The 23,439-nt window shown below is 37.5% G+C and overlaps 1 protein-coding gene across 1 annotated transcript in view; it reads right to left on the bottom strand.

Moving 5' to 3' along the window:
* LOC111143216 (coiled-coil domain containing 30) overlaps positions 1 to 23,439 on the bottom strand; it is a 104,915-nt gene that overhangs the window by 69,440 nt on the left and 12,036 nt on the right. Inside the window, exons 5-8 of the mRNA XM_022496786.1 lie at positions 23,039 to 23,192; positions 16,572 to 16,643; positions 9,748 to 9,863; positions 7,412 to 7,510 (exon numbers count right to left, since the gene is read on the bottom strand). Of these exons, the coding sequence (XP_022352494.1) occupies positions 7,412 to 7,510; positions 9,748 to 9,863; positions 16,572 to 16,643; positions 23,039 to 23,192 (441 nt within the window). The remainder of the gene's footprint in view (positions 1 to 7,411; positions 7,511 to 9,747; positions 9,864 to 16,571; positions 16,644 to 23,038; positions 23,193 to 23,439) is intronic.

Here is a 23,439-nt window from a genome sequence, read left to right as displayed (position 1 = left end):
ATACATAGTTTTAGTTTTACAAGATGAAGGGAGTTCTGGAGGTGGATATCAGTAATGGCTACACAACAACGTGAATGTGCTACTATCACTGAACTGTACACTCAAAAGTAGTTAACATGAGGGGCACCTGGGTGGCTCAGTGAATTGAGCATCTGACTCGATTTCAGCTCAAGTCATGATCTCAGGGTTGTGAGACTGAGCTTCATCTTGGGCTCTGCACTCAGTGCGGAGTTTGCTTCTCTTCCTCTCCCTATGCCCCTCCCCCTGCTTGCATTCTCTCTCTCTAAAATATATAAATAAGTCTTAAAAAGAAATAGTTAACATGATAAATTTTCTGTTATGTGCATTTTACCATGGTAAAAGGCTTTTTGGGAAAAAAAAAAAAAGCAAAACAAAGACTTTTGCAGACAAAGAAAACCAGAAAGTTTATCACTAGTAGATCTATACTAGAAGAAATGTTGACTCATGTTCTTTAGGCTAAAGAAGTATGGTGCCAGATAGAAACTTGGGTCTATGCAAAGTAATGATGAGCTCTAGAAATGGTCAATATGTGGTTAAATGTGAAAGACTCGTTTTCCCTTTAAAAGGTAATAGGCTGGGGTGTCTGGGTGGCTCAGTCAGTTAAGCATCTGCCTTTGGTTCAGGTCATGATCCCAGGGTCCTGGGATAGAGCCCCTCATGGGGGGGGGGGGTCCCTGCTCAGCAGGAGGCCTGTTTCTCCCTTTCCCACTCCCCCTGCTTGTGTTCCCTCTCTCGCTGTGTCTCTGTCAAATAAATAAATAAAATCTTTTAAAAAATAATAAAATAATAAAAGGTAATAGGCTAAGGAAAAATAATAACAATGTATTATAGGGTTTAGAACAACAAGTGTTGTTCCTTTTTATTAACCATTAATTCAACTTACCTCTTTCCTCTCGCATTTTACTATAAGCATCAAGGCTAAACCATACCTTACACATTTTGTTTGGATATCACCACAGTTAAACATCCAAGTTCATCACTTAAAGGTTCTACTTTCCACCCAATGGTAAAACATAACTCAACCACATTCTCTGCTACTTTATAAGAAGGATCATCTCTTTTCCAGAGTCAAACAGTATGTTGCTCATTTCTCTCTGAGGCCTCACCAGAGACACCTTTGACGTTCATTTTTCTAGCAAGATACTGGCAATATATGTGTTCTCTGAGATGACAGTAGCTTTCCCTGTAGCTCTCACTTCTTTCTGAACTCCCACCAGAACCACCTTTAAGTTCATATTTATACCAACAGTCCCTTCAAGGCAAGCTAGGCTTTTTCTGTCTAGCACCTCAAAATTATTCCAGCCTCTACATATAATACAATTACAAAGCCATTTCTCCAGTTTTAGGTATTTGTTATAGAAGTACCTCACTTTCTGGTACCAAAATGTCAACGAGTTTCCTAGGGTTGCCATAACAAAGTACCACATATTAGGAGGCTTAAAAAAACAAAAATATATTCCTCATAGCTCTGGAGTCAGAATTCTGAAATCAAGCTGTCAGCAGAGTCAAGTTTCCTTTGAGACACTGGGTAAAATCTTTCCTGGCCTCTTTTAGCTTCTGGTGGTGGTTGTCAATCCTTGGCATTTCTTGGCTTGCAGCCCATCACTCCAACCTCTGCCTCTGTCAGCACATGGCACTCCCTGTGCATTTCTGTCTCCACACAGCATTTCCTCTTCTTATAGGTACACGAGTCATATTGGAGTAGGGCCCATCCTAATGCCCTCATCCTAACTTGTCTACATCTGCAAAGACACTGTTTCTAGATGCAATTGTATTCACAGGTACCGAGGGTTAGGATTTCAACACATTTCAGAGGAGGCACAGTCAGTCTATGACAGAGACTAATAAATAAAATATATAAAAAGAACCCTTGCAATAAAAAGACAATGCCATTAAAAATTGGCGAAGGATAAAAAAAGACATTTTCTAAAGAAGATATACAAATGGCCAGTAAGTGTAAGAAAAGATGCTTAATATCACTCAAGAAATGCAAGTCAAAATTACATTAAGATACTACTCCACACCCACTAGGATGGCTATAATAAGAAAGACAGAATATAACAAATATTGATGAAGGTGTAGGGAAATTGGAATTCTCATACAGTGCTGATAGGGATGTTATATGGGGCAGCTGCTCTGGAAAACAGCCTGGCATTTTCAAAAGGTTAAACATAAAATTAACATATGACTTACCAATTCCACTCCTACATACATATCCAAGAGAAACGAAAATATGTCCACACAAAAAAACTGTACATGTATATACATAGCAACATTATTCATAATAGCCATAAAGTGGAAACTACTAAATGTCCATCAACTGGTGAATGGATAAACAAAATGTGTTATAACCCATGCAATGAAGTATTATTTAGCCATAAAAAGAGATAAAGTACTGATTCATGCTACAATATGCTTCAGGCTTGACAAGATTATGCCAAGCGAAAGAAGCCAGATGTGGAAGACCACATACTGTATGATTCCATGTGTATGAAATATACCAGATAGGCAAATTCTTAGAGACAAAAAGCAAATTAGTGGTTGCCAAGAGTCTGGAGGCTAAGGGAATGGAGATTGACTACTAACGGATATGGGGTTTCTTTTGGGGAGATGAAAATGTTCTGAAATTAGATAGTGATTAGATATACTAAAAACCACTGAACAATACACTTTAAAGGGGTGAATTTTATGGTATGTAAATTATACTTCAATTTTTTCAAAGAATAAATGAAATTACACATAGGTAAGAACTGTGGGCTGAAAACGATAAAACATTGCTGAGATAAAAACTCAAATAAACAGAAAGATATAGATCATGTTGACACATTGGCAGACCCAATATTGTTAAGATATAAATTCTGCCTCAGTTATCTGCAGATTCAGTGCCATCCCAATCAAAATCCTAGCAGGCATTTTTGTCAAAAATGACAAGCTGATTCTAAAATGTATATGGAAGGGGCACCTGGGTAACTCAGTCAGTTAAGCATTTGCCTTCAGCTCAGGTTATGCTCCCAGGGTCCCCAGGCCTCTCTCTCTCTCTCAAATAAATCAATAAAATCTTTTAAAAAATGTATATGAATGCAAAGAACCTAGAACAGTCCAAACATCTTTGAAAAAAAAAGTTGGAAAGATTTTCTTTCTGATTTCAAGACTTACAATAAAACAATAGCATGATATTATCCTATAAACAAATGTGTAGATTAGTGGAACAGAAGAGAGTCCAGAAATTGAGCTGAATAACAGATTTTTTATAAAGGTGCCAAAGTAATTAAATAATTCTCTTTCCAATAAATCATTCCAAAATAACAGGATATACATTTGGAAATAAATGAACCTCAAACCTCACCTCACACTATATACAAAAATTATCTCCAATGGATCATAAACCTAAATGTAGAAGCTGAAACTCTAAAACTTTTAGAAGAAAAGAGAGGACAAATATTTTGTGTCCTTGGTATAGACAAAATTTCTTAGATGGCTTATATGTCCTATAATAAAATTTTAAAAGAAAACTTTGATAAATTGGGTTCCATCAAAATTTTAAAACAACTATTCTTCATAAAACACTTTTAAAAATGAAAAGACAAGTCATAGACTGAGAGAAAATATTTAAAGTACATATATCTAATGAAGGACTAGTATGCAACATGTGTAAAGAATTCCTAAACTTAATATACATATAATTCAGTTAAAAACAAGCAAAATATTTAAATTGAGGTTTCATAAAGGAATATATACTAATGGCTAATGGGCACATCAAAGCATACTCATTGTCATTAGATACTTTCAAAAGTCAAATTAGAACCACAGTGAGGTGCTTGAGTGACTCAGCTGGTTATGTGTCTGACTCTTGATTTTGGCTCAGGTTACAATCTCAGAGTCGTGAGATTGAGCCCCACGTCTGGCTCCATGCTCAATGCGAAACTTCTTCAGATTCTCTCTCCCTTTCCCTCCCCCTTTGCCCTCTGCCCATTCGTACTCTCTTTCCCTAAAATAAATAAAACTTTAAAAAATGATAAAACCATAGTGAGATACAACTACATGTCCCCTAGAATATCTAGAATTCAAAAGACTGACAATAACAATGTTGATGAAAATGAGAAGCAACTGAAACTTCCATACGATTGTTGGTAGGAATGTAAGATAGTACAGTCTGGCACTTTTTTTATAAGGTTAAACATACATTTACTCTATGACTTGATAATTTCACTATTAAGTATTTATCCAAGAATAAAAAAAAAAAACAGGTGTAAGGATATAAGTGGCAGCTTTATTTGTAACAGTCAAAACCTAAAAACAATTTGAATGCCTATCAACCAGCGGGTGGGTAAACAATTTCTGGTATATCTGAATACAGGGATATTACTAAGCAATATAAAAAACGAACTACTGACACAGGCAACAACACAGATAAATATCAAAAGCATCATTATAAGTGAAAGAAGCTAAACACAAAAAAAGTATATACTAGATGATTCTACTTATTTGAAATTCTAGAAAAGGTATGATAATAGAAGATGGTGGAGTAAGGACTGGTGGGAGGTGGGGTTAATGGCAAAGGGGGAGGGAAATTTATGGATTAATGAATATGTTTTCTTTCTTGATTGCAGTTATAGTTATAACTTGATTATTGTTATGTATAGTTATAAGTTGATTACTTGATAGCTTGAATATAGTTATAACTTGATTGCAGGCTGTAGTTATAGGTATATCCACCTGTCAAAATTCACTGAACTCAACTCTTAAAATATGTATGTTTATATTGTATTAAACATTTCAATGATGCAAATTTTATAAAAGAAATGTAATAACTTTTAAACATATGAAAATTCCCAATTTCACTATAAATAGATAAAGGTGCATTAAAACTATACTTAGATACCCATTCTCAGCTCTCATTTAGTAGACAATATATTCAGCTGGTGAATTCTTTAAGAAACTGATTTTTACATGCATTGTGGAAGGAGAGGAAAATGGTACAATTCTTTCTGAGGAGTATCAGACAGTATCTACCTGAATTGTAGATCCATCTACTCTAATCCCACAATCCCATTTCTGTGACTCTATCCTAAAGAAATACCCACATATATGTGCAAAAGACCAGAAACAACCCAAGTGTCCATCAAAAGGAGACTGGTTAAATAAATCATAGTACATCCACACAATAGAAAGCAAGACTGCTCTAAAGAATGAGGAAGACTTTTTTGTATGATATGGAAGGATCTCTAGGAGCATCTTAGTAAAAAGAAAAAGAAACCAGGAAAGGAGGAAATCTAAATAAATATTCAAAATTTTTATATTTGAATAAAGAAATACTGGAAGGATAAATAAGAAACTAATCAAAATGGTTACTAAAAATCAACTTGCCTTTTTAAAAAAGATTTATTTGTTTATTTATTTATTTATGTATTTATGTATTTAACACACAGAGAGAGAAAGAGAGAGTGCACAAGCAAGGGGAGCAGCAGGCAGAGGGAGAGGGAGAGGGAGAAGCAGGCTCCCCTAGGACCTTCCAAGAAGCCTGACGCGGGGCTCCATCCCAGGACCCTGGGATCATGACCTGAGCCAAAAGCAGATGCTTAAATGACTAAGCCAACCAGGTGCCCCTCAACTTGCTTTTAATTAGAGCACCCTGAGTTCTTTTTTTTTTTTTTAAGATTTTTTTTTTATATTAAAGAGAGAATGGGAGAGTGTGAGCAGGGGAAGATATAGAGGAAGAGGGAGAGGCTCTCAAGAAGACCTCCACTGAGCAGGGAACCTGACTCAGGGCTCAATCCCCCAACCCTGAGATTATGACCTGAGCCGAAATTAAGAGTCAGACGCTCAACCGACTCAGCCACCAGGCACTCTGAGCACTAATGAGCTCTTTGGGAATAGTTTTGGTAAAAGTTACTGAAGTCTTGCCTGGAAATTCCTTCTTTCCTTCCCTTCACTCCTCTCTTCCACCTTCTCTGCTCTTTCTCCCTTCCTTCTTATAAAAACGCACTGCTTCTATGTAAGAGGGTTTTGGAAGAGAAGGAAAGATAACAGTTCCTTGGGTCAGAGCCAAGAAATCCTATAGCTGTAGTTTCCATGATACCTAAGTGTAAGGGCCTATTTAGCCAGAGCGACTCCATCTTGGTTTAAAGCCATTTTATTATTTGTGCAGTAAAACTTAAACCGACCCTGCCCCCCCAGAGAAACTTACTTAGAAGCAAGTCTGGGAAGCCAGTAAAATATGGTCAGCCAGTTCCTAATAACAGAGCCCAGAATACAAGGCCAGGTCGGCCAGCTCCTGATAACAGAGTCCAGAATACAAGGACGAGTCAGGCCAGGTGGAGACATCCAATCAGTAAGAAACACACATACTTTTCCCCTAACCACCAAAGAATGTAAACCCCGCCTTTTGGGCGCCAACCTTGAGCACCAATTCTGACCAGAGTAATAGGTTAGGTCAAACAGCTACTATAGGGTAAACTGTAATTCAATTGGCCACCTGCACGTGGCCTAACATGGCTATACAATGTTACAATCTCATTGGCTACCTATATGTGGCCAGGTTTTTGCTCTATAAAAATTAGTCTGTAAGGCTGGGAAGGGTCACTCTCCTCGGAGCGGCCCTGGCTGGTCAGTCTGATTTCTAATGCTTGGCATAGTTTAAAGCTTTGCATAACTTCAACTTTGTTTACATCTAATGCTTAGCATAGAATAAAGCTTTAAATAACTTTCACTTGTCTCAGTCTCGTTTTGTTTAATAACGGACCTAACATAAGAGATCTGGGCTATAGGGACGAAGGAGCTACAATAAAAACTAGCTCAGCCACAAGGGATGTCACTCGTCTTAGGTAAGTAAGAGGAAAGCCCCCCCAAAGCAGTCTAGCTCCTTGCCCTGAGTGTCTGACACAGCCCTATCTAAAACACAGGGGCTCCCACGGCATTCCAGCTTGATGGTGATTGCTTTGCCCACCACTGCAGAGGCTGATCATGATGAAAAGACCAGAGACCATGCACAGCATCTAAGCCTTTCTGCTTCTTTACCATAGTTTGTTACTTTAAGTGGGACTCCAAATACCCACTCCATCATCATTGGTTGATTCTATAAATCAATTTCATTTTGATGATTAAAAAATGCCCAAATTAGTTATATCTTTGTACAATTCCTTTTTTTTTTCTTTAAAAAAGAATATAGTCCATTATATTCTTCATATAAATTTTCCCTGTGGGGAAGATGTGAACAGAAACACATCCTCTCTACCCCAATTTTTTCCTCTACTCTAATTGGCCAAGCAATAGAAAAAGACAAGCAATAAGAGGAGAGAAGCAAATAATTAGTATAATCACTCAGTGTACGCTGCAAAAATATGACTCACTTCATAATTTGAAATCCGAAAGAATAAACTTTTTAAAATACCTGTTCTCTCCGTTCAGCACCCACACTTTTCCTAGGGGAGTGGTTTCCAAGTTGCTTATTCTCTTGAGATTCACAAATCTCTCCTTTAAGTCTTTCAACCTTAAATACAAAAAGTATTTTAAGTACGAGAGGATGGGGTAGGGGAGGTGGTTTGCTTTCTTTTTAAAAGATATAAGTAATACACGAATACATTCTTCATGAAAAAATTTCAAACAACATATAGGTATATAGAGTAAAAAGTGAAATTTTCCCTCACATAACCTTACCCCACAATCCCATTTCCCTTTCCAGAAGTATAACAATGTTTGGGATACACCCTTCTTAAATTTTATCATGTATGTGTGTGTATGTATTACATATATAAGTATATGTTGGTATTAAATACATAAATGTAAAAAGACTAAGACAACTTGAACAGTTGTCTACTCATTCTTTTTAGGACTACATTTTAAAAATAACAATAAAATATACATAATACAAACTTACCATGTTGACCATTTTCAAGTGCACAGTTCAATATTATTTTTTTTTAAGATTTTATTTATTTATTTGTCAGAGAGAGAGAGGGAGAGAGAGCAAGCACAGGCAGACAGAATGGCAGGCAGAGGCAGAGGGAGAAGCAGGCTCCCTGATGAGCAAGAAGCCTGATGTGGGACTCGATCCCAGGACGCTGGGATCATGAACTGAGCCGAAGGCAGCTGCTTAACCAACTGAGCCACCCAGGCGTCCCCACAGTTCAATATTATTAAGTACCTTCTAATTATTATGTACCATCACCATCATGGATCTCCAAAATTCTTTTCATCACGCAAAACTGAAACTCTATGCCTATTAAATAAGAATTCCCTATTATGCCCTTCTCTCCCCACAGTCCCTGGCAACCACCATTCTATTTTCTGTCTCTATGATTTTGGCTACTTCTTGGTACCTCATAAAAGGGGAATCATATACTATTTGTCCTTTTCTGTCACATTTCAATTAGCATAATGTCTTCAAGTTTCAGCCATGTTCCAGCATAGGTCAGAATTTCCTTCCTATTTAAGGCTGAATAAAATTCCATTGTATAGTCCACATTCTGTGTATCTATTCATCCCTCAAAGGCTTCAACCTTTGGGCTGTTGTGGATAACACTGCTATGAACACGAGTGTGCAAATATCTGTTCAAGTCTCTACCTTCAACTCCTTGGGTATATACCCAAAAGCAGAATTGCTTGATCATATGATGATTCCACATTTACTTTTTAGGGAAAGTGCCATGCTGCTTCCTACAGTGACTGCAGCATCATTTTTCATTCTCAACAAGGCACAAGGATTCCAATTTCTCCAGATTACCATCAACATTTGTTATTTTCTGTTGCTTTGATGAGAGCCAATCTAATGGGTATTTATTCATTCTTGCAACAAAATTACTTAAGCGCTTATTATCGTGTGATACACAGGTGTTGTGTGAGATGCTAGAGATATGGTTGTAAAATGAATATAAACTAAAATCGAAGACACATATACCCAGAACTTGGAAGTACGTATTAAAAATCAAAAATTACTAAAAAGAAATGGTTCACAAATGTGACACAACTCAAACTTAAATCTATATTAAAAAGAAAAGATAAAAAAAAAAAAAGAAAAGAAAAGATCTTAGGGGTGCCTGGGTGGCTCAGTGGGTTAAAGCCTCTGCCTTCGGCTCAAGTCATGATCCCAGGGTCCTGGGATCGAGCCCCACATAGGGCTCTCTGCTTGGCGGGGAGCCTGCTTCCTCCTCTCTCTCTGCCTGCCTCTCTGCCTACTTGTGATTTCTGTCAAATAAATAAATAAAATCTTTTAAATAAATTAAAAAAAAGAAAAATCTTAAAAGAAAAAAAAGATCCTAAATTGACACAATAGCAAAACATTACTGTTTAGCATGGGCGTTACTGTTTAGCACGGGTAGTTAAAATGTATAAACATAAATACTGATAGACTGTATCAAGGTCAGGGAATGGCATCTATCTGGGATGCTCTAGCCACCAGGACTGGTCGTCACTAATGATATATATGTAGTGCTTTAGCTGCTGATTGTTATTTTATATGCATTTAAATACATTCTAGGGGCACCTGGGTGGCTCAGTGGGTTAAAGCCTCTGCCTTTGGCTCAGGTCATGATCCCAGCGTCCTGGGATCAAGCCCCGCATCGGGCTCTCTGCTTGGCAGGGAGCCTGCTTCCTTCTCTCTCTCTGCCTACTTGTGATCTCTGTCTGTCAAATAAATAAATAAAATCTTTTAAATAAATAAATAAATAGATACATACATACATACATACATACATACATTCTAAAAACAAATTACATTAAACAACTTACCACTTCTCCAAGCACTTTTTTTTCTGAGTCAAGTGATCGAACCCGATTTCTTAAAGCCAGAATTTCCTTGTCCAGTCTCTGATTATGTTCCCTTGCTTTCTGTAGGTCAACCGAATCTAAAACAGAGAACAGGACACAGTTGGCTCAACTGGATCAAAGTTTCAATTTGAGGGACTAACTTTAAAAACCAAGGAAGTGCTGTTTCCTGCCTTCTCGTCAGTCCTTCCATGTCTCTACGCATGTGACTCTCTGCACAGGAGAGCTGCTACTCTCAAGTCCAGCCCTAGAATATTCTACCAACCTATCAAAACAGAATTTTTTCTCACACCAAACTAATGAGCTGGATTTTTTGAGAATAGGATTTCCAGCAATAGAGGTTCTTTGACTTAAAGCAGTGGAACCTACGTTCTAAGATTTATACAAACGAGAAAATTATCTTCCCATCTTGCTTGTGGTCCTTTCTTACACACCGTATATACTCTTAGACACATATCTTCTACTCAGCAACAGTAGCGCCCCACAGATGACAAGTGCTGAGCCACGAGCACTGAATGGACAGATTTTCCTAGCTAAATCAAGTTCATGCACCAAAGCCATCTTTCTGTCTGCCCCACAGCCCATAAAATGGTAGTCCTCTCTGAGCTTAGCACCTCAAAGTAAGACCTGCTCTTTCCAGTGCTCACCAGTTTCAATATTGCAAACTTGCTACCTGAGACTTTCCTGAATTTGTAGCTGTTTCTTTTGAGCTACTTCTGCTCATACTTCTCTTATTTTTCTTCTGCTGTTTTCAAGTCTCCTTTGTTTTCCTTCTTCATCGCCTGTTCTGTATCAATTATTCCTTGTGTTTTTTCTTTCCTCCTTTTTTTCTTTTGTCCCCTTCCTATTTTTTCTCCCATATGTCATTTTTTTATTTGAAAAGTTGAAAACACACCAAAAAGAAAAAAAAATCATTCATAATCCCACCCTGTATGTGTGAGTGGATGCGTATATATAATGAGAGAGACAGAGACAGTTTTTTCCTGCACAGTTTTTAAAGATTTAAACAATGCTACATAATCTGTCTGCAACTTTACCACTTGTGACTATGTCATAGATGTCTTTACAGGAAAATCCTTATAAAGTCACTTTCCATTTCTCATTTGGAACTATTTTTAGATTAGTTTTTTAAATTTATTTTTAAAAAATTTTTATTAACATATAATGTATTATTAGCCCCAGGGGTACAGGTCTGTGAATCGCCAGGCTTACACACTTCATAGCACTTAACATAGCACACACCATCCCCAATGTCCATAACCCAACCACCCTCTCCTACCCACCTTCCCCCGGCAACCCTCAGTTTGTTTTGTGAGATTAAGAGTCTCTTACGGCTTGTCTTATTTTTAGATTAGTTTTACTGGTCCTTGCTCTTCCTATAAATGGAATCTTAATATATGTATTTTTTGTGTCAGGCTTCTTTTGCTCAATATATATTTTGGGGATGCCATCTGTCATATCGATAATTTATTCCTCTCTACTCTTTAGTCCATCTTATTCATATACCACTTATTAATATATCAGTCTTCATCCAGTCTCTCATTTTGTTCTACACAGTGCAGCACTGTCCCAATGTGCCACAATGTGTGTCACTTTTCCCCTATTGAGGAAGATTCAGGTGTGTTGCCCGTACTTTACTCTTACAAACAATTCTAACATTGTTATCCTTGTTTATCAATCTTTAGGCATTTATGACATTATTTCCAAAAAATAAATCCCCAGAAATGGGACAGCTGGATTGTAGGATATGTGCATTTAGAAAATTTGATAGATATTGCCAAATTACTCTTTATTTATTTTTTAATGATTTTTAAAAAAGATTTTACCTATTCAAGAGAGAGCAAGAGACAGAGAGAGCATAAGCAGAGGGAGCGGCAGAGGGAGAAGGAGAAGCAGATTCCCCATTGGGCAGGGAGCCCAATGCGGGGCTCGACCCTGCCAGGATCCTGAGATCATGACCTGAGCCGAAGGCAGATGCTTAACCCACTGAGCCGCCGAGGCGCCCCCCCAAATTACTCTTTAAAAAGATTGTAGAAAGTTACATTTTGTGCGATGACACTGCCCATTTCTCCACACTGAATGTTACCAGAATTTCAATTTTCATAAATCTTAAAAATGCATTTGAATAATGGCTCATTGTAAACAATGATTTATTTATTTTAGAGAGAGAGAGAGAGAGAGTAAGGGGGGGGGCCAGAGAGAGAGGGAGAGAGGAAACCCAAGCAGACTCTACAGTATGTGCGGAGCCTAACGCAGGGCTCAGTCTCACAACCCTGAGATCAGTCAGGCCTGAGGTGAAACCAAGAGTGGGACACAACCAACTCTACCACCCTGGCACCCTAATAAGGACTTGTTTTAAATGCAATATTGTTTTGCTGATCACAATATGAATGAACATAGGCTTTTTGTTAAAAAGAAAAAAGTATACGGTTATGTTCAAAGTGAATATTCTCATCTAACCCTTACTCACCACCCTGACCCAAAATAATATGGTTAATATTTAGTAAATATTCTTCAAAATATTTTATATGCATATTCTTCAGACAAGGGCTGTACTAAAAATATGCAATAACTCCTAAATCATGGCCCCTCACGTATAAGAACGTAGCTCCAGAGAAGAGTTCTAGAGAATTGCTAAGTATTATCTGTTTAGTGGCTGGGAATACAAGGGGCAGGGAGGAGCTTGGCCAGCTGGAGTAGGTGACAGACAGCTGAAAGACTCAGGCCAGCAGCTATTTACAACTGATACAAAATTATTCCAGTGTCTTCACAACTTTATTGCCATACATTAATGTGTACCACCTCATAGCAGTCCTGTGAACATACACACACAGACACACATACGCAAAAAATAAAAACCAGAATAGCATTATACCACATATACAACTTGCTTTTTTCACTTGATAATATATCACAGATATCTATTCACATTTGTGCACGTAGATTTATGTCCTTATTAATAGATACACAGTCACTTAGTTAGCCAATCCATTGTGGATAAATACAACTTAATTTTGTTACCCCAAAAGTTACTTCTTACTCTTTGTACTTCTCTTTTTTTTTTAAGATTTTATTTATTTATTTGACAGAGAGAGAGAGATCACAAGTAGGCAGAGAGGCAGGCAGAGAGAGGGGGAAGCAGGCTCCCCGCTGAGCAGAGAGCCTGATGTGGGGCTCAATCCCAGGACCCTGAAATCATGAACTGAGCTGAAGGCAGAGGTTTAATCCACTGAGCCACCCAAGTGCCCAGTACTATTAATTCTTAAAACTTTTTTTTTAGAATTTACTAGTGAAGACATCTGAGCCTAGAGTTTTCTTCATGGGAAGATTTTTAACTACAAATTCAATTCCTTGGGCAGATTTCTTCTTGAGTGAGTTTTAGTAGTTTGTCTTTGAACGAATATGTTCATGTCATACAGGTCATCAAATATAGTGGCATAAAGTTGTTCAAAATATTCCCTTGTTATCTTTTTGATCTGTAGAAATGTTCTGTAATTTCTTGTATTGGTGATTTGTTGTCTTCTCTCTTTTTTTCATGTTCAAATTAGAAGTTTACCAGTGTTACTGATCCTTCCAAAGAACCACTCTTGTTCTACAATATACTCTCTTGTGGTTCTGTCTTTAATTTTTTTGACTTCAACACTTATTTTTAATACCACTTTCATTTCACTTGTTTTGGCTGGGTTTTTAAGGTGAAAGGTTGGATCACTTTGAGTCCTTTATCAATTTCTGGTATAAGCATTAAATGGTATAAATTCTCATCCAAGCACAGATTTAGTTACTTCCCCCAAATATTGATATTTTTTTTCATTTTCATTCAAGTTAATTCATGGAAAATATTTTCTAACATCTCTTATAATTTTTTCTCTGAAGGCATGGCAGTTTAGAAATACCTTATTTGGGGACGCCTGGGTGGCTCAGTCAGTTAAGCAGCTGCCTTCGGCTCAGGTCATGATCCCAATGTCCTGGGATCGAGTCCCACATCGGGCTCCTTGCTCGGCAGGGAGCCTGCTTCTCCCTCTGCCTCTGCCTGCCTGTGCACGCGCGCTCTCTCTCTCTCTCTCTGACAAATAAATAAGAATAAAATCCTTTAAAAAAAACTTTTAGAAATATCTTGTTTGGCTTCCAAATATTTGGGGATTGTCTAAACATACTTCTGTTATTGATTCTTAGTTTAATTTTATTATGGTCAGAGAACACAATTTGTGTGACTTCAGTTCCTCCACAGAAAGTTGTTTTATGGCTCAGTACAGCCTCTCCTTGTGAATGTTCCATGCATACTTGAAAAGAACCTGTGATTTGGTGGAGTTTTCTATAACTATCAATTTGGTCATGTTGGTTGGTACTATTCTTAAGTCTTTATCCTTACTGATTTTGTTTCCTTGTTTTATTAGTTGCTAAGAAAGCAGTGTTCAGGGGCGCCTGGGTGGCTCAGTGGGTTGAGCCGCTGCCTTCGGCTCAGGTCATGATCTCAGAGTCCTGGGATCGAGCCCCGCATCGGGCTCTCTGCTCAGCAGGGAGCCTGCTTCCTCCTCTCTCTCTGCCTGCTTGTGATCTCTAAGTCAAATAAATAAATAAAATCTTAAAAAAAAAAAAAAGCAGTGTTCATGTTATAAGTATTCATAAATTAAGAAAAGAAGGGTTAACAATCCTGATCACCAATTACAATGTGTGGGGTTTTTTTCCCCACACATCCAGGCAGTTTTGGACACCAGCCGGGTATCCTATAATTCACCTCAGTTCTGACACTATCTAGCTCGAGACAGCATCAGACTCCATAGGTAAGGGCTCTGCTCCACCAAAGCGCCTACCATTTTAAATGCCAATGACAAACCCATCTTGTCACCATCTTGTGCTTCTGACAGACTGGTTATAAGTCAGAGGTTGCCATGACCCCACCTTAATTTGATTAATTTGTTAGAGTGGCTCACAGAATTTACAGAAACATTTTACTCACTCGATTACCGGTTTATTATAAAAGGATATAACTCAAGAATAGCCAGATGGGAGAGAGGCATGGGGCAAGGTGTAAGTAAAGGGGTGAGGAGTTTCCATATCCTCTCTGTGCATACCACTCTTCCCAAATCTCCATGTGGTCACCAACCCAGAAGCTCTCCAGACTCTGTCCTTTGGGGTTTTTATAAAGGCTTCGTTCATAGGCATGAGTGACGAAATCACCGGCCATTGGTGGCTGAACTCAATCTCTAGCCACTGTCCCCTTCCAGTCTCTGATAACCTAGAGGTTTTCCAACAGTCCCCATTAATATAAAAAAAGACACTTTTTATCATTCCCATCCCAGGAAATTTCAAGGGTTTTAGAAGCTTGGTGGCAGAAACGGGGCCAACAATGACAGATGAATAGATAAAGGAGATGTGGTATACACACACACACAGACACACACACACACACACACACACACACTGGAATATTACCCAGCCATCAAAAAAATAAAATCTTGCCATTTGCAATGATGTGGATGGAACTAGAAGCTATTATGCTAAGTGAAATAAGCCAATCAGAGAAAGACAATTATCATATGATCTCACTGGTATGTGGAATTTAAGAAACAAAATAGACTATCATAGGGGAAGAGAGGAAAAAATAAAACAACACGAGACTAGAGAGGGAGACAAACTGTAAGAGACTCTTAATCATAGGAAACAAACTGAGGGTTGTTGGAGGTGAGGGGAGTGGGGGGATGGGATTACTGGGTGATGGACATTAAGGAGGGCATGTGATGTAATGAGCACTAGGTATTATATAAGACTGATGAATCACAGACCTGTACCTCTGAAACCAATAAAAACCTCTGTTAATTAATCGAATTAAAATAAAATTTTTTTAAAAAGAGGAACAAAGACCAAATATATATTTCTTATTATAAAGCACTGGGTAAACCTAGTTTTAGAATTATTTAAAATGGGTAATATGCTATGGATGCTAGGAAACAAACTGAGGGTTTCAGAGGGAAGAGGGGAGGGGGATGGGTGAGCCTGGTGATGGGTATTAAAGAGAGCACATATTGCGGTGAGCACTGGGTATTATACTCAAACAACGAATCATGGAACACTACATCAAAAACTAATGAAGTACTGTATGGTAACTAACATAACATAACAAATAAATAAATAAATAAATAAATAAATAAATAAAATGGGTGACATGTTTTTAATTATTTTTGTAGTTGCTACCATTGTAACACTCAAATTTCATTGTATTATTTATAGCTGGTAGCATTTTTACATAGTCAAACTAGGGTCAGATTAACTAATTCATCATGGATTTGAAGCCTGTTGGCTTCCAGGTAAACAAGTATGTGTGAGGTATTGTTGAATTCATCATAAGGTGTCTTGATCTCAGTGGTAAAATACGTACTATTGACCGCAGGTTTTGGAGTCAGATATCTATGGGTTCAAATACCAGCTCTATATTACTTAATTCATTAATACTTAATGTAGCTATTGGATAACTCACTTAACCTTGCCATAACTCAGCTTCTTTGTCTATGAAATGGAAATAATAATACTCACTACTTGGAATTGTTATGAGGATTAGAGTTCATACATATACGGCATCTGTTACTCAGTAAGCACTCAGCCAGTGGTAGTAGTACTTATAGGTATACTATACTACCAAGTGGTAGTAGTAGTTATAGTAGTAGAAATAAGTAATAACAGTGGCAATAGGCTTTATTATTATTATTAGAGAAGATACTATGTTAAAACATGTAAAATAAATTTATGCTATTAATATATATTAAATATATCTGCTAACATGCACGGCTCACCTTTTTCTTTCAGCTTTGTCAAATTTTCTTTCAGTTTCTCAATTTCTAGCTGAGCCTTCTGAAGTGCAGAATCTAAAGAAACAAGAAAATATTTCTGTAAGGAGCAAATGGTTAGTGTGATGATCACATTTAAAATTATTCTCTTTTTTTTGGAACACTCCCTTTCTGCTGATTGTCCTTTGAGTTTCTACATAAATGTCACCTCCAGGAAACTTTTCCAGATGCATCCTCTTAGTGCTCCTACTGCACCCTATCATTATTCCTGATTATGTGATCTCATAATATTACTGTTTCCCTAACTAGAGTCCATGTTGAAGATCTTGGACCACTATAATCAATAGGAGCAACTCAACTTTTTAAGCATGGTACTATCAGCTTTAATTACACTCCAGAAACACTTTTTTTTAAAATTTTATTTATTTATTTGACAGACAGAGATCACAAGTAGGCAGAGAGGCAGGCAGAGAGAGAGAGGGGAAAGCAGGCTCCCTGCTGAACAGAGAGCCCGATGCGGGGCTTGATCCCAGGACCCAGGGATCATGACTTGAGCCGAAGGCAGAGGCTTTAACCCACTGAGCCACCCAGGCGCCCTGACACTCAGAAATACTCAAAATTAATTCTTACAATTAGTAATACTTAGAATTTTACCAATAGTGCTCAGCATCCAACTCTTGATTTTGGCACAGGTCATGATCTCAGGGTCATGAGATCAAGCCCCACATTGGGCTCTGCATTCAACAAGGAGTCCACTTGATATTCTCTCTCTTTCTCTCCCTCTGCCCCTCCCCTGCCCCATACATGTGCTCTAAGTAAAATAAAAGAAATCTTTTTTTAAAAAAGAATTTTATCAGTAGTTGCTAGAAATATCAAGACAACAAAATTTCAGGAAATACCTTTGGATACTATTTAAGAATTATGTGAAGATGGCAGAATGGTACAGGGCAAGAGCATGGGACACTGGAGTCAATTGGATTTGGGTTCTTTAATCCAGGTTTTATCACTTTGCCTCCTGGGATCTAGTCATTACCAGTGATATGTTTGGTGGGTTTCCTATGTCAGGATAAAGAACCTCCCAGAAATAAAAGACTAACGTGAACCTTATAAGAGATTATTCCTATCACGAAGTAAATACATCGGCACAATTGTGCATGTTTTGTTATTACTCTCAAAGCACTCAATTCTTTGGAGTAAATCACAGTCTAATCTACCAGATTCAGCTAAAATTATATTTCTGACCATAACCATACTATACCTGCCACTGCTATCAATGGCACCAGCTATTAGTCTCAGACATATTAACATTATAATAAATCTTTGAAGTAAATATTAGCACCCCCATTTTATAGATAAGGGAAAGCTCAGAAAAGTAAACAACTGGCTCAGTGTCACACAACTAGTAAATGGTAAAGCTGGGACCTGCACTCAGGTCTGTTTGAGTACACTGTGCCAGAGATGTGAGAATAGTGCTGTTTTACTAAAACTATGGCTTTGTGATGTGTTCATCTATGGAAGGAGAGGGAGTAGAATGATAGCTGGTGGAAGGGTGTTCCAGAAAGAGGGAAAGCATACGTGGAGGGGAGAGGGTAGGAGAAAACACTGAGTGCTCTGGGAACATGTAGTCTAATATTGCTTAGGCCTACAGTGCAAAGGGTTATGGGAAATGTGGGATATGAAGCTGGATAGACAGGCAAGGGCCAAACCAGAAAGGCCTTAGAGAGTTGAGAATTTATTTTACAGAATAAATTTTTTATGGAAGTTTAAATTACCAAGGAAGTAATTGAGAAGTTCTGCAAACATTTGATTAGATTTCCACTTAAAAAAAAACCCAAACAACCTATTTTCACAATAAAACATACAGCCAGGGCGCCTGGGTGGCTCAGTGGGTTAAGCCGCTGCCTTCGGCTCAGGTCAAGATCTCAGGTTCCTGGAATCGAGTCCCGCATCGGGCTCTCTGCTCAGCAGGGAGCCTGCTTCCCCCTCTCTCTCTGCCTGCCTACCTCTCGGTCTACTTGTGATCTCTCTCTGTCAAATAAATAAATAAATAAATCTTAAAAAAAAAAAAAAACAACATACAGCCAAATATATCATATACCAAACTCAGATATATCAGAGACCACCAACTACATTAACTCATGTTGCCAAGTTAGCTTCTCCTGCCATGTTTATGCAGATACTTGAAAATCATAGCTCTCTATCATGACTCTTAAACTAGTAATATTTCTAAAACTGTGTTGGCTGTAAGTTTCTGAGATCTCTCTATTGTTTGACAGTTTTACTTTTTAAGTCTATTCCTTTAGTGGTTACCCTCGATAATTTTGGGGGGAACTTTTTTATTATGGAAAATTTCAAACATATATAAAAGTAGATAAAGAAGTTATGAACAGTTATGGAAATACCTATATCTATCATCCAGCTTTTAACAATTGTCAAGCTATAGTCAATCTTGTTTCATTTACATACTTAAATATTACATACTTAAATGGTTTTTTAACGCTGTACAACAAATCATCACAAATTTAGTGATTTAAAACAACATCCATCTTTCAGCCAACAGTTTTGTAGATCAGAAGTCCAGAAATGGTATGGCTGAGTTCTCTGATAAGAGTCTTATGAGGCTAAAATCAAGGTGTGAGGTGGGTGTGTTCCTCTCTGAAGCTTCGGGAAAGAATCCATCTCCAAGCTCATTCAGGTTACAGGCTGAATTTGGTCCCACGGTTTTAGAACTGAAGTCACCATCTCCTTGCTACTGTTAGCCAGGAAGCTCTCTGAGTTCTTAGAAGCAACCAACGTTCTTGGCCACTTGGTCTCCTCCATCATCAAAGTCAGCAAAAGAGAATTTCCCTCACATTGAATCCTTCTCACACTTTGAATATCTTTCACCAGGAAAAAAACTAACCCCTTTTAAGAGCTCATCTGATCAGGTCAGTCTCATCCAGGATAATCTCTCTTTCTTAAAGGCAACTGATTTGGGACCTTAACCACACCTGCAAAGGCTTTTCACAGGAGTATCTATATTGTATTTGACTGAATAACTGGGAAAAGTTATGTGTACACCAAGTGGGACTCTTAGAGATGATCTTGGATTTCTTACCGTGTTTGCTTTTGGTGCTGAATTAACATACCATTGCCTAATCCAAGATCATTAAGGTTTACTGTTTTCTTCCGAGACGTTCATAGTTTTAACTCTTACATTTAGCTTTGTAGTCTATTTTGAGTTAATTTTTGTGTGGGTATGATGTAAAGGCCTTTAAAAGCAAATCCCAGAAACCATATCACTCATCTATAAATATTTCACTATATATCTCTAAAAGATAAGAATTCTTTTTAAATATTGTTCATTATTTTACTTCATATTAAATTGCAAGACAAGAACTCTTTTTATTTTTATTTATTTATTTTTTAAAGATTTTATTTATTTATTTGACAGAGAGAGACACAGTGAGAGAGGGAACACAAGCAGGGGGAGTGGGAGAGGGAGAAGCAGACTCCCTGCTGAGCAAGGAGCCAGACATGGGGCTCTATCCCAGGACCCTGGGATCACAACCTGAGCGGAAGGCAGACGCTTAATGACTGAGCCACCCAGGTGCCCCAAAGAACTCTTTTTAAACCTAAACGCCATGTGTGGTTCAGGAAATTTAACAATTTTTTATATATCCAGTACATATCCACATTTCCAATTATTTTACAAATGTTACAAATGTGTTTGAATCAGTGTCCAGTAAAGGCCACATTACAATTGGTTAATAATTCCTTTAAATTTAAAAAAAAATCATCTTTTTCTTTCAACTTATTGAAGAATACTCTGAATATTTGACATGAATTCTTTTTTATTCTTAAAAAATATCTTTGTTATTATCCAAAATTTTTAATTCCCATCCAAATTTTTTGGATATGATACAGAGCGAGTTAGAAAATAAACTGGATAACTTCATCCAAAAAAGTCATTTTGGGGGCACGTGAGTGGCTCAGTCAGTTAAGCATCTGCCTTTAGCTCAGGTCATGATCTCAGGGTCCTGGGGTCCAGCCCCACATCAGGCTCCCTGCTCAGAGGGGAGTTTGCTTTGCCTTCTCCCTCTGCCCCTCCCCCTTGTTCCTGCTCTCTCTTTCAAATAAATAAAAATCTTTAAAAATAAATAAATAAATAAAAGAGTTTAGTGAAAGAAGTAGGCTAATGGTAAACACAGTTACCCAGAAATACATTCTAACTTAGAAACTGATGACTCAAGAAGTTATACACAGGGCATACATTGGTACTAATATATTTTATTTTATTTTATTTTATTTTATTTTTTGATAGTACATGTGTTTTTTAAAGGACTTGCTAATTTAGCTTCCCAACAGTGCCCCAGTATACTTACTGCGGAGACAGTTTTCAGTTAGTAGTTTAGGAGCTACCAGACTGACCATGGAAGAGGGGGCCGTGTGATGATGGTCTGTTGTGTCCAAATGTAACTAAGGGGAATGGGGGTCCTGGTTTTCCTTTCTCCTTCTGTATTGCAAGGAGCAGAGACTGTTTCTCCTCATACTCCATAGCCAAATTTCTTTTTTTTTTTTTAAATTGGGTGTATAGCTTATATACAGTAAAATTCACCCTTTTAGGTGTACAGTTCAGTGAATTTTGACAACCTTATCAGGATATAGAACAATTCCATATTCCAAAAATTTCATTTGTGTTCACTGTCTAAAACACATTCTTAACAAAATCTCAACCCTTCTGATATGCTTTGTTTTTAAATCCACGTCAATTTTGCAGAATCATTACTATTTTAACATTTAATACTTTAAAGATATGATCCTAAAGTAACCTATATACTGCATTTGAAAATTGGCCCAATTTCTTAATCATTGTAAATTATAAATATAGAAAGGGGATAATTTTTAAAGTTTAAACTTTATTCTAAAATAAATTATTGATAAAGGGAAGATTTAAATATAAACAATGAAACCATAAAAGCACAATAAAACACTATAGAGATGAACACTTTCAAAAACCTTGTAGTGATATAGAAAAGGCTTTTATACATGAAAACCCAGAAGCACTACAGAATAACTCTGTTAAACCCAACTTGATACATATTAGCATTTCTTTATGGCAAAACCCCCCAACACAACATTTATAACCAACAGAAGGCTCATATCCATAATATATAAAGAATTTTAAGTGTTTTTTTTTTTTTTAATAAGTGATGTCTATGCCTAATGTGGGGCTCGAACTCATGATCCTGAGATCAAGAGTCAAATACTCTACAGACTGAGCCAGCCAGGTGCTCCAGGAGTATATAAAGAATTTTTACAAATTAATAAAAGATACAATCCAATTGAAAAAGTACAGGAGACTTAAGCAGGTACTTCACAAAATAGTGTATCCAAATGAGCAACGACAAGAGTAACAAGAAATGATGACAGGGTTTTCAGCTTCATCAGCCATCAGGAAAATGCAAATGAAAGCCATCACTAAATACGATGACACACTTACCAGAAAAGGCCAAGATAAAAAGACTGACGATGCTAAATACTGACAAAGAATGTGGAGCAACCAAAATCGCAGTAACAACTGAGATTCAGTATTCAACTGAAGCAAGCTTAAATTGATACAACTATTGGAAGACACTGTAACAGTTATCTACCAAAGTAGAATATGCACATAACCCTTTGATCCAATCATTAGGTCTATCACAATGAGAAATGTGTTGGTAAGTCTAAGAATATTCCTAGCAGCGCTATTCATACAGAGAGCACAACTGGAAGCAACACAGATGTCCATCAACAGTAGAACGGCCAGATAAAATGAATGGTAGTGTGTTCATTCAGCGGACTATTATACAACCAGCATAAGTAAACAAAGTGCCGCTATATGCAAAAACATGAGCCAATCTCACCAACGTAAGATTGAACAAGAGAAGCAAACTAGGGGTGCCTGGGTGGCTCAGTCGTTAAGCATCTGCCTTTGGTTCAGGTCATGATCCCAGCGTCCTGGGATCGAGCCCCGCATTGGGCTCCCTGCTCAGAAGCCTCCTTTCCCTCTCCCACTCCCCCAGCTTGTGTTCCCTCTGTCGCTGTTTGTCTCTGTCAAACAAATAAAATCTTTAAAAAAAAAAAAAAAAGAAACTAAATTCAAGAATGCATATTGCCTGCAGTCAAAACTCCAAAAGAGTGTGAAAAGTCAGGATAGTGGTTCCTTCTGGGTGGGAGAGGGTGTAGACCTAACGAGAAGAAACAAAGGAGGCTCTGGAATGCTGGGAGCGCCTTGCACCCCATGATGTACACTCAAGAGTTGTGCGTGTTTGGGTAGGTATATTATGCTTATGCTTCAGTAGAAATTTCTGGTCACTGTACAAAAAGAAGCTGTTTATCAAACTTTATGTGTTTTAGATTTTTTTCCCTCAATGTACTCATGTTCCGCCCTGAGAAAAGATCAATTACATTTAAAGCATCATCAAAACCGTTCCTCTGCAACCATAGCTTACCTAATTTCCCCTGTTCTTTCTCCTTCTCCTGTAGCTCATCAGTGAGCCTTCGGATCTCTTTCTGGGCCATCCCTAACTTCTCTGCTGCTTCTTCTCCATTTCTCTCCAGGCAGTTTTGTGAAGTTTTATCTTTTTCCAGGTCTTCATTACGGGACTGAAATAAAAGTGTTGTTAGTAATAAAACAAAAATTAAATGTACTCTTATAACACTGCACTATTTCCCACAAGCATTTGAAAGCTAACAAAGAAAAACAGCAAACAATATTTCATTTGTATGCATTTCTTTTATTAAGTGAAACCATGTAAAATTGGTGACATTTGATTTTTTCAGCTATGAACATACAACTTCTTATAGTTCAACCTAATATATCTAAGAGTTTATGGTTATGTGATTATAAAAA

Source organism: Enhydra lutris, unplaced genomic scaffold (assembly GCF_002288905.1).
Source record: "Enhydra lutris kenyoni isolate GAN:26980312 unplaced genomic scaffold, ASM228890v2 scaffoldscaffold9, whole genome shotgun sequence".
Classification (NCBI taxonomy): Eukaryota; Metazoa; Chordata; class Mammalia; order Carnivora; family Mustelidae; genus Enhydra; species Enhydra lutris.
The sequence above is the reverse complement of the archived record's forward strand: the minus strand, read 5'-3'. Positions and strand labels throughout refer to the sequence as shown.